The sequence below is a fragment of the Elephas maximus genome, chromosome 3 (assembly GCF_024166365.1).
Source record: "Elephas maximus indicus isolate mEleMax1 chromosome 3, mEleMax1 primary haplotype, whole genome shotgun sequence".
In the NCBI taxonomy this organism is placed as follows: domain Eukaryota; kingdom Metazoa; phylum Chordata; class Mammalia; order Proboscidea; family Elephantidae; genus Elephas; species Elephas maximus.
This window is the reverse complement of record NC_064821.1, coordinates 187,909,314-187,922,198: the sequence shown is the minus strand read 5'-3', so window position 1 is coordinate 187,922,198 and position 12,885 is coordinate 187,909,314. Positions and strand designations below refer to the sequence as shown.

The 12,885-nt window shown below is 42.1% G+C and overlaps 1 protein-coding gene across 1 annotated transcript; it reads right to left on the bottom strand.

Moving 5' to 3' along the window:
* Nucleotides 1–11,399: 11,399 nt before the first annotated feature.
* On the bottom strand, nt 11,400–11,609 carry SPRR4 (small proline rich protein 4). Its single transcript, XM_049880534.1, is given in 1 exon segment — nt 11,400–11,609. A coding segment is annotated over 1 exon segment (210 nt).
* Between the last annotated feature and the right edge of the window lie 1,276 nt (nt 11,610–12,885).

Here is a 12,885-nt window from a genome sequence, read left to right as displayed (position 1 = left end):
TGGCTCCAGTCTCTGGAACTTTCCCTTACACATAAACCTGACCTGGCTCTCCCTGTGTGTTTCTTTGAAGCACACTCAGTGGCTCAGCTCTAAGGAGCCTGCCTTCCTTCAGAGAAGATCAGTTTCTTCACTACCAGAGTTGGGTTAGTTGATGAATCTGACCCCACGTATTCCCCACACAAAGAAAGGGGAAGTTGTGTGACCTCTGATGCCAAGTATCATCTCCCAGGATTTCTCAGCCTTTCACAGGAATCCCCATTTAGGGCATAAGAGGCCACTACCCTTCCCATGTCAAAAGCCTGGTCCCACCTTTGACCAGCTCCTAGAAGCGTCTGTTAGCTCCAAGTGGTGCGTATGGTTTATAGCTCATGTAGGGAAATGCTATTCAGCTATATGGACTCCCTACTATTGGAGTCAGCTTTACTTTTCCCCAAAGCATGCTGAGGATGAACTCAGGATGGACTTGGGCTAAGGTACAAGGCCAGGAGTGGCTTGACTGGGCCGGTGCCCAAAGCCAAAGAATGCCTTAGCAGCAATAAGAAAAAACATCTGGGCCTGGACATGAAGTCTCTGGGAAGACTGGCTGCCCAAGGACTTGGGAAGAAAAACAGTAAGCCTTAGCCCCAGCTGGAACTGTATATAAGCTTATGTCCCCTGCTAAGCAGTTGAGGGTGCTAAACAGGTCCAGCCGCTGACCTGGACCAACCGTTCTGTAAGTGAGGTCCCCAATAAACCATATGTCATGATCACTGGTTCTGGAATCTTTCTTTAGTCTCTTGGAGACGTGGCTGACCTTGGATTTGGGTGCCGCAGGGTTGTTACACAACACTCATTTGCAAAGCAGGGAAGATTGATAGCCCTGAGCCCAGTGAATCTCTGATCAGGTCCTTCCCAGCTTAGATTTCTCCCTTCTTTCTACTTCTCCAGTTCTCCAGACAGCCCTCCAATATGGGTAGTATTCATGCAGAATTCAGATTCCAGACATTTTACCATGGGAATGCATATTTAACGCATGACAAATGGTTAATGCACTTGGTTGCCTACTGAAAGATTGGAGGTTTGAGTCCACCCAGAGGTGCCTTAGAAGACTTATAGATCTACTTCTAAAAAATCAGCCACTGAAAATGCTCTGGAGAACTGTTTTAGTCTGACACAGACGAGGTCGACTTGAGTCAGAATTGACTCAATGGCAACTGGTTTTAACATCTAGGAATATGCAGTATTAGGAGAGTTTTACTCTGGCTCTTCTCTAATCACTTTGGGGAGCTAAGGAGATGAGAATACTGGCTGTTCAATTTAGGCCATGGTGATTAAAAAAAAAAAAATTATAATGTACAGCGTCCCCCATCTAAAAAAGAGGAGGAAGCTGAGGAAGAAACTCCACACCCCTGCTGTTAAGAGTCTCCTGAAAATTTTGGCCCAGCAGGCAGGAGATAATCTTGTAAAGAGCCATGCAGAGGCAGAGAAAGTTTCAGAAGTCACAGCACTGCAAACCTCTACTCAGATCTCTTAAATCCTAGGGATCAGAAACAAATAGGAAGGGAAGAGACTTGTTCTAGGCTCCTTAGCTTGTTCAGCAGCAGAATCAGAACCTAGCTTACCTGATTCCCTCCCCACTCCACTATCTCCCTAAGAACAGAGCAAGCTCTTAACCCTTCCTCATTTCTCTTCTCAGTTCCCAAAGGGAGGGATATCAATTCAAACATGGCTTCTCTTGCTTGAGGTGGGTAGACTAGAGAAGGTCTAGGCTTAGAGTACGGCTCAGTTGTTTCAATACCTGGTGATGCTCTTCTTAGTTGAATGACTGAGCAAATTTCTGCACTTTAGTTTTCTCATCTTTATAACAGGAACTTTAAGTTAAATTTCATGAGATTGCTGTAAAGATTAAGTAAAATGATACTTCAAATACCTTTAGGAGGAATAAGCTAAAAATATATGTAGTAATTCTTACTAATTTGTCACATACTTCTCTCTCTCCCACTTCATATCAGATGAAACTTCTTTCTATTTTCTTCCTATTGACTGTGTGTTTTTCCTCTTTCTGCTCACAAAGTGTATATGTGTGTGTACGTGTATGTACCCAAGTGGGGCCCTTCTTCAGTGAAGCAACATGCTTGGGCTCTGGTGTTGCTTTGCCTCCTCTCGTTTTTTCCATCAATTTTCAGGTTTGTGTGTTTGCAGAATTATACCTAGAGTTATTAAGAAACAGCAATGGCCATGCCATCCATGCTTTATATGAGATGGGCTACAGGGGTGGCTAGATTTGTTGGTGATCATTCAATTACCTGGATATGCCCAAGATGAAGGAAAATGAGGCAGAAAAAGTTAAGTAACTCTCTCAAAAAGTCATAGACCTAGCATGTCACAGTGCCAGGATACAGGCCCTTAACAACTATGCTATATTGCTTCTCAGTACTAGTGAGGCATTCTGTGAGCTAGAATATCTCTTAGAGGGACACTGATGGGTCCTGAACTTCTGCCACATCTGAAATGATCAATTACCTATTTATTATCCATTCTAGATGGAGTTTTGTTGGGCATGAATGATCAAAAGACATACATATATCTCACGTATATGTATATATACCAAAAGCCAAACTCATTGCTGTTGGGTTGATTCCAACTCATAGAATCGTCCCACAGGCTTTCCAAGGCTGTAATCTTTAGGGAAGCAGATCACCACGTCTTTCTCCCATGGAACAGCCTACATTTCAGTTAGCAGCCTCGACCTTAACCACTGCATCACTAGGGCTCCTTATATATAACATATTACAGGTAATCTCCAACTTACAACCTATTCGAGTCATGACAAATAGCACTTACAACCATCTGTTTTTGTTTTTGTTGTACATATTACCACTAGTCATCTGTACTGTATACAATGTTAAAATACATCTGTAAATTCATATGTAATGCTTCGAACCCCCAAACACAAATGAAGATTGGATTTATAAAGATACTAATAATTAAAGGCAATAATAATGAAAACTTGAAAAAAATGAGGTATTCAACTTTCATCAGAACTGACTTATGATGGAGTCATTGGAACGGAACTCTGTGGTAAGTTGAGGACTACCTGTATATAATTCTTTCCGTATGATATCATATAATTTAAAAAATTTGATTGAGAGCATTGAGTTTTGAAATGGAACCTGGGATGGTTCAAACTCATCCCCTGGGCATGCTCTCCCTCTGATCATTCATTCCCTGTTGGGCAGCTGGCAGAGTAGAAGGACAACCACATGGCTGAACATTATTCATAAATTCAAAACCCCATTGCAAGTGACTACCGTTGGTCGAGTTGTTGGTTTCTTATCTTTGCTCAACTGTGCCTGCTGCATTCCTGGCCCACCCAGAAAGTGAGCTTCTCCAGAGAGCAGAGTGGCCTCTATAGATTACAGGCTTTGGAAATATAAACCTCTGGATTCAAATCCTGGCTTTGGTCCTTACTAGCTGTGTGTGTGATGTTGAGGAAGTATCCTAACAGGAATAGCTACAATTTGATTATCACCTACCAAGTGTCAGGCCTCCTTCTAGGCACCTGACACTAATCGTCACTATAGCTGTGCCAGGCATGGATCACTAAGCCCATTATACAGATGCAGAAGCTAAAGCACAGAGAATAACTTTGGCCACATTTGCCCAAGATTATGCAGCAAATAGGTGGCAGAGCCAAGATGCAAACCCAGCACTATGGCCCTGATGCCCTTTTTGATTCTCAGTTTATTTACTTATAAGTTAGGAATGATAATATTTGCTTCCAGATCTGCTGTTACATGAGATTGCACATGAAATAAAAAATAGTAGGTGGCCATACATATCAATTACATTTCTTCTTCTTAGAGTCTGAAATGTATCTATTATTAGAAACTCATCTCCAGTGATTCGGAAAATGCCATCATTTTCTTGGTTTATGAAATAGCCAATCAGCCATTCCTTAACAAACATTTACTGAACAAGACAACCAAATGCCAAGCATGGAGTCCCAGCCCTTATGAAATCTGGAGAAATATACTTACTTTCTGTAAGCTCCAGGGATCCAATCCCCATCAGTGAGAAGCATTTCTCCAAGTGACCTACACATAAGACTCACTTTGAATGCTTGTTGAAAATACAGATAAAACCTTTATATCCTAGAAATAGAAATGAAATGGAAATAGCTAGGGTAGAGCCCTGGGGATCTGAACTTCTAAAGTGTGTATCAGGTGATTTTTATGATCAAACAAGTTGGGAAACCTAGATTCTAAACACAAAGGATTGTCAACCTTGATTATAATTGGAATCACCTGTTATCTTTTAAAAATCATCCATGTCTGGGCTCCACACCAGTTCATTTTTTTTTTTTAAAGCCCCCCAGATACAATCAGGGTTTAAAATCCCTACTCTTAACAGAATATCTCAATTTCTAGTATCTGAAAACAACCAGAGTCCTAAGCCTCTGAATCTTCCACGTGAAAGGAAGTACGGGTGGGTGCTAAGACGAGGAGCACATATTGCTGTTGATGCAACCAGATGCTAATGGATATGGGTGTTGCACCTGAGGATATTGAAAGCTTTCATAAGCAATTATGTCCCAGTCGAGGAAGTCTAAGTACGTCTACACACCAGAGCACACCACCCTGCCTCTAGGGAACCAACAAAGGGCAGGTTCAGACTGGCTTGAAAGGGTGGCTCCTTCATCCAGGAGGCAGTCCTGTGTCACCTTCCTGGATACTATCATGTGCATGGTGCGGAGAGTTAAAGTCTCATACTTCCTACCTCCAAGGAGCTTCTGGCAAATTACGATCTTTAGGGTCCCTAAGTACTTAGAAAGTTAGAATTTTCTGCTCCCTTCATTTATATAATTCAAAATAAATTTTGATTTTTCAAAATCATCTTAAACACAGTTGTCATTACTTTTTTGATTTTTGGGTTACCATTTATCAATTGAAATTTTTTTTTATTTTTTTTACCAGTTGAAAATGTTCCTGGGACCTGAACTTCATTCATTTGTTCAGTTATTCATTCTTGCATTTTCTGGGCTTTGCTTATACCCAAAACACATTTACTCTGTTTATTAGGAAATCATCAAATCCAATTCTAGCTCACAGTGTCATAAGGGTGGAAAGGGTAGGGTCCACCCAAAACCAAACCCACTGCCATTGATGCCAACTCATAGTAACCTTACAGGACATAGTAGAACTGCCCCATAGGGTTTCCAAGGCTGTAATCTTTATGGAAGCAGACTGCCACATCTTTCTCCCATGGGATGACTGGTGGGTTCAAACTGATAACCTTTAGGTTAGCAGCCCAATGCTTAACCACTGTACCACCAGGGCTCCTGAGGGTAGGGTAGGATGCACAATAATGTAAAAGCCCAAAAGAATCCATGGACTCACCTAATTTTAGGTCAGGAAGAAGGCACCCAATCCAACCTCTCATTTCATGGATGGAGGACTGAGGTGAAGCCACTTGCTCAAGGTCACAGATCTATTCAGTAGCACAGTCAGAACTAGAACCCAAGTCTTCTCTCTCCTAGTTAAGAGCTCTCCACAGGCTGGGAAACAGATCACAATTGCATGTTATTATAGATTGCTGAACCAGAGTAAAAAGACTTCTTCTGAACACTGTCTAGGCAGAGGAATTTCCTAAGGCTAATGCTTTGGCACAAGGACCCCTGGTGGTACAGTGGTTAAGCCCTCAGCTGCTAACTGAAGTGCTGGCAGTTCCAAGCCACCAGCCGATGTGACAGTCTGCTTCCATGAAGATTACAACCTTGAAAACCCTATGTGGCAGTTCTACTTTTTCCTATAGAGTCACTATGATTTGGAACCGTCTCTACGGCACCTAACAACGATAAGAACTTTTAGAGGCTTTGTACGTATACTCTCCTTTCCTTGGAAGAACAGAAATATTATTTTAGTCTCCTTGATTTGTTGTGGATGTGGTTTGAAGACAACATGGGGTAGGAAGCTCGTGAAGTATAGGTACAGAACAGTGAGAAAAATCATTATATGTTAATGCAGTCAGGATGGAAATATATCCTCAGCACTTTTTAGATTTATATAACTCTTTAAAATTTGGAAGTATAACATTATACAGGAAAATCTGCATGACTTAATGAATTTTTACAGAGAACATATGTCTAACTAGCATCTAGTTAAAGACACAAATCTTTACCAGTTTTCTGAAGCTCCCTCATCTACCCTTCCAGTCACTCTGATTTTATAGAAATGGAATCATGCAATATGTACTTTTAATGTCTGCTTTCTTTCCCTGATGATTACATTTGTGAGATTCATCCATGTTATGTAGCATAGTGTGTTTAATCTCACAGTTGTATAATATCTTGTTGTATGAATATATCACAATTTATTTATCCATTCAACTGCTAATGGACATCTGTTGATTTCTAGTTTGGCACTTACTGCAAATACTACTACTATTAGCATTTTGGACACGTGCTATAGTGACTATATGTGTAGATATTTGTGGTGTATATACTGAGGAGTGACAGTGTTGGGATAGGCATACATATGTTCCGCTGTAGAAAATACTGCCAAATAGTTTTCTAAAACTACCATCCATGGACTTACAGAATGCCTTATCCACCATCATGGTATCCCACACAGCATTCCCTCTGATCAAGGAACCCACTGCACAGCAAATGAAGTTCAGCAGTGGGCTCATGCTCATGGAATTCACTGGTCTTACCAAGTTTCCCATCATCCTGAAGCAGCTAGCTTGACAGGACGAAAGACTGGCCTCCTAAAGACACAATTACGGCACCAACTAGGTGGCAATACCTTGCAGGGTTGGGGCAATGTTCTCCAGGAGGCTGTATATGCTCTAAGACGGTGACCAATATATGGTGCTGTTTCTCCCATAGCCAGGATTCATGGGTCCAGGAATCAAGGGGTGGAAATGGGAGTGGCACCACTCACTATTACCCCTAGTGACCCACTTGCAAGATTTTTGCTTCCTGTCCCTGCAAACTTTTGCTCTGCGGGCCTAGAGGTCTTAGTTCCAAAAGGAGGAATGCTCCCACCTGGAAACACATCACTGATTCCATTAAACTGGAAGCTAAGAGTGCCACCTGGTCACTCTGGGCTCCTTATGTCTCTAGATCAACAGGCAAAGAAAGGAGTTACCATACTGGCTGGTGTGATTGATCTATATTACTGGGAGGAAATCAGATTGATATTACATAATGGAGGTAAAGAAGAGTATGTCTGGAATGCAGATTATCCCTTAGGCGATCTCTTAGTACTGTTATGTCCTGTGATTAAAGTCAATGGAAAACTCCGATAACCCAACTCTAATGTGACTACTAATGGCCCAGATCATTCAGGAATGAACATTTGGGTCACTCTACCAGGCAAAGAACCATAACCAGCTGAAGTGCTTGCTGAGGTCAAAGGGAATACGGAATGGGTGGTGGAAGAAGGTAGTTCTAAATACCAGTTACGGCCATGTGACCAGTTGCAGAAATGAGGACTGTAATTGTTATGACTATTTCTGCTTTGTATGTGTGCATCAGATATTTTTGTTTTCTTCACTTATAAAATGTAAGATGTAAACGGGGACAGTGTGTTCTTTTGTTGTACGTGTGTTAGTTGTATCATGTTAGGTGCAACTATGACTTTGTAATTGTGTTTATTCAGAGATTATGTGTAGTTTGGGAGATGTGTACAGATGCCAGGTTGACAAGGGGTGGACTGTGATGGTTAAGGTTGTGTCAACTTAGTTAGGCCAGATTCTTAGGGGTTTGGCAATTGTATAAGGTTGTGATCACTTTCCTGTTGAAATTTGGTACGTGATCATCCCCATGATGGAATCTGCTAAGTGTTAGCACCAGGGCGGGGTCTGTGGTGGCTCACTGTCCCCTCAGCCTTCATCTCTCTTCCTTCTGCTGCCTATTTCCTTCCTGCTTGCCTTGCCAAGGTTTTTGGCTTGTTCTGGATCCAGCAGCTACCTCTAGTCTGAACTCCAGTTCTTGGGACTTGAGTTAGGACCTTACCTGTCCATCTTAGGATTCGTGAAGCTTCACAGCCTGCGAGCAAGAGTCTTCTCCCCGACCTGCCGATCTTGGGTTTGCCAGCTCCTGCAACTACGTGCATCAGGAGAAACCTTGCAGTCTTGCCTGCTGACCTTGGGATTCCTTGACCTTCACAGCCTATGAACAGGAGCCCTGCTCTCCAACCTGACGATCTTGAGTTCCCCAGCTTCTGTGTCTCTGTGAATTGGGACAGGCCTCTATCCTGATGCATGGACTCAGGATATTCCAACCTCTACAATCACATGAGCTATTTCCTTGATATACATCTCTCTATATATGTATTTATGCACTTTACTGGTTTTGCCTCTCTAGATAACCCAGCCTAAGACAGTGGTTGTATCATTTTACACTACCACAGGCAGTGCATGAAAGTTGCTGTTTCTCCATATCCTCATAACACTTGGTATTGTCTGTCTTTTTAATTTTAGCCAAGCTGTTGGATTGGAAAGTGGTATCACACTTTCATCATAATTTCTTCAGTATTTTTGCAAACCCAGTCAGAGTGCATTTGGAAATGATAAGATCAATAAAACTTGAAGGCTTCAATGGCTTACAATTTAATAGGGAGAATAAAGCAAATTATAATGCATAAACTAATTATACAAATAATGAATAAGATAATTATATTAATTAATAATGAAAGTTTGTACAAAGTTTTAGGAGAGTTTATGGGAAGTACCAGTTCTGTCCAAAAGGCTAAGAAAGGCTCTGCAAAAATATTTGAACCAGACCATTAAAACTAAGAGGACTCCTTAGAGAGCAAAGTGAAAAACTGTTATTCTAGGCAGCAGCAATAACATGAGCCAAAAAACAAGCTTTGAAATTGCATGGCGTATTTGGGTAAAGAAGAATCTTCTGCTGTTGCTGGATGGTAATACATTTTGGATCTTGTAGGGGAATTTTGGAGTGGTCAAAGAGTTTTTTATACTTTAGAGAGTATAGGAATTATGGGAGACCTTTTTAGTTTTCTCTTTGTTCCTCGAATAATTCAAACCGAGTAATGCATAACATCCCCACATTGACATAAGGTATTGTTATTTTGTGAACCTCTGATGGGTTGAATTACATAAAAACATTCTCTATGAGGGGAATGGGGTCTCACATATTCATACAGATGGGACTTTGTTCTTATCTATTTTTTTTTTTTTTTTATTGCTGTAAAAGGCATGGGTGTCTCTCCCTCCCCAGTGAACTAATAGCCTGAGACACAAATTACTGGGCAAGCACTCATTCCTCCAATCACTCTGTCCTGTCAATTAGCTGAAGACTATGCAAATCTGTCAGCCCTTACACCCCAAAATCTGTGGAGGACTGTGAGGGGCTTCCTGAGAGACACAGAAATGGCATATAACAAACATGAGACTAAAAAAACTGGCTGGAGTATAGATAGAAGGAAGACGGGCAAGGTGGCTGATAAAATATACCAGCCTTCTTGCTTGACAGAATGGAGTTATTTCAGGATGCAGGGGTTGGGGCTCAGGAGAGTTGGTGAGGAATTCTTAGGGTTAGAAGCATTCACTTCTTGTTCTTGATTGTGTTTATGAAACTTCGACTTCCCTGGTTAATGCCTCTACCCACAGAGTTTTAAGTAGTTGTTACTTGGAAATATCAGCTAAAGTTGGCTATTTTAAGGGAAATGGGGAAGAAGGTTATTCTTTTTTAGGCCAGTCTGTTAAAGTAGCAATTAATTCTTGCCATTGTCTGTGTCAATGACTAGAATTCAGTGAGCAAATACCAAGGAAAAAAAAATAAAGCTCAAGGGGAGAGAGTCTAGCTGTGTGTTTAGCTACTCCTTCCAATACAGGACTTTTCCTTTAAAGACTTACCTATTTTCTACATCTGGGAGATTTATTGCATCTTTCTAATACAGGCAGCCGATCTCATACCAGGGTCAGGAAGTAGCAAGCTGTAAAGACAGGACTTCTCTTATAAGCCATACAATGTTGGACTAACAGACAAAGGAATGTCTGGGTGGTGCAAAAAGTTAATGTGCTAACTGAAATATTGGAGGTTTGAGTCCACCCAGAGGCACCTGAGAAGAAAGGCTTGGTGATCTAGTTCCGAAAAATCATCCATTGAAAGTCCTATGGAGTACAGTTCTACTCTGACACACATGGGGTCACCGTGAGTCAGAATTGGCTCCATGGTAACTGGCTCCATAGTAAACCAAGACCTGTATACTTCACAAACTCTGTCTACATGGCTATCCCTGGAACAACTTTTCCTTGTATAAGAAAATGATTTTAATTTCTAAAGACTAGCCTGAGTCTCAGGACAGATTGTCTCAGAATCTCTCCATAAAACCAGTGTGTCAAAGTGGAAAACTAAGCTCATACCATTGTTGTTGAGTGCTGTCTAGTCAATTTTCAACTCATAGAAAACTCATGTGACAGAGTAGAACTGCTCATACTAAAACTTGCTAAATATTAAATAAGTGAGTGAATAAGTGAGTGAATGGGTGAGTTAATGAGTATATGGATGGACAATAAATGAAAAAATAAAAAATGTATTTTCGTGCATTTGTGGAAAGGCTTTGGGGTATTCTTAAGTCATTTGTGTGTGTTTTGTCTTTTCAGAATGGCAACTTCAAGAGGCAAAGACCACATTCATCAGGTAGACTGCGGGCTTCTAATGGTAGGAACTAAACATCTCCTTCCCATGCCCTTTCCCTAGAGGGGAATAATTAGCAAGCATATCCCAGACTCTTGCCAACTAGTATCAGCTTGTTCTTTCCTCTGCTTAACCTGAGATGGGACAGGATCTGACCTTCCTCCATCATTAGTAAACAGAAAGTAACTAAGCCCATGTGGGTCCACTCCTGGGCACATATGCACTCACACACTCACTTCCCCAGAATATTCCCTTTGAACCAATGAGTGGATTACAGAATGGGGCTAGGAGTCAGGAGGCACAATCAGACTATGAAGCAGACAGTTACATGGAACACCAATTTATTAGGGGAGGAAACAGGAGAGAAGCCCATGGAGGGGGAAGTAGAAGAAGTGAATGGGTCAGATGTTATGCATTAGCCTCTGGTGTCCCTACTACTCAAAATGGATCCCCAGAAGGAGCCCAGGTATGTTCCTTGCTTTGGGACATGGGTGGGCCACAGCTGTGGCCAACTGGAGGTTAGAGAGGATGATCCTCTTCTCATGTCTACCTGGGAGCATGTAAGAGTGGTGTTTGGCACAGCCTTAGAGCACAGAGGTGTATATGCTGAGGGGTGTATTGGCAGGAAACCCTTATAATACTCCATTGGACCCCAGGTAGAAGGAAGAGGGAGAGAAAGGCAAATCCTGAAGAAGAGAAGGCTCCATCTGGTAGCTTGGTTGGTGAGTAGATGGTAATCCCCAGTCAATCCTTACTTCTGTTTACTGTTAGGGGCTTGCTGGGCTGGTGGACACTTCTGCTGGGCTGGAGTGGCTTTGCCCTTGGGTGAGCATTGTTTCTTGGCCTGGGAAGTACATGGATCCTTGGTTTGACATTTGACAGGGAGTGGCTGACAGGGCTGCTTCACCTGCTGCTGCTAGGGCTTCTGGGGTGGACATTGCTGCTGCTGCTGGGAAGACATTGCTCCAGGAATATGTGAACCTGGAAGAGAACCATGGATACCATGAGAAGGGCTCCTGCCATCTCTCCCTCTCTACTAACTTCTAGAAGATCATTTTTCTCCAACATCCAAGGACATGATAAGTGATTAACAGCCTCAGTTGGCTAATGGATTGTTCTGCATGCACCCATTGCTATCTTCCTTTCTCCCTTTCTTCCTTCTTCTATGCTGTCCTGATTTTGTGTCTTTCTTCATCTTCACATGGGCTCCTGACTTACTAATACATAATTTATTTCTCAGTTTTACCAGGAAAATAAGATGGGGTACTGAGTTGAGGATTTAAAAATAGCCCAGACATTTTACAAGGTCAAGGCATTAAATCTTAGCTGATAGATCTACGCAAGGCCAACTGGCTACCTTGAACAATCAGACAATGAGTGTGGATAAGAATGGATGGGCATGAAGAAGAGGAAAGGGGCACTCTTTGTCCTAGAAGGAAGTGCCATGGTGTTTTGTGATGGGAACGGAGAAAGCCTGTACCGGGAAATCTGAGGCCTGACTTCTAATCCCTGCTCCACCCTGACTCATGACAATGGTTCCAAGCCTTCTAGGAGCACTGGGGGATTTGAGAGCCAAAGGTATCCCTGGAAGCAAAGAGGAAATGTGGATCAGAGAGAGCACTGAACAAGGAGGCACAGCCACTGGTTCTAGATCCAAATCTGCTACCATCTGGCCAAACACACCTCTGGGCAATCTTCTCTGGATCTCCTTGCCCTTATTTGGAGGACGCTGATCTAGAATGTCTCGGAGACCTTCCCAGCTCTGACATGTGTCTCCCTACCTTTTTTTTTTTTTTGTAGACAGCATTCTTCATCTTCTAAATTAGTGATTATAAATAGGAAGTATAGGTCCCAGGTAGGAGTCCTTGGATGCTGCAAATGGTTAAACTCTTGACTATTAGTCAAAAGTTTAGTGGTTAGAACCCACCCAGAGGCACTCAGAAGATAGGCCTGGTGATCTGCTTCTGAAATTTCACAGCCTTGAAAACCCTTTGGAACAAAGTCTTACACTGCAACACATGGGGCTCCATGGGTCAGAATTGACTCAATGGCAACTAACAACAACAGTGAAGGAGCCAGAAAGTGGGGTGGGGGGGTGGGGTGGGGAATGGCCATTAGAATAATGAGATATGGAAGCTTCATAGTATAAAATATAATATCTAATATATCTGTGTCAGTAAACCAAAAAGCGAAGTTTGACAAAGATTGCCTGGCAGGGTCAAGAAGGTAGAATAGGG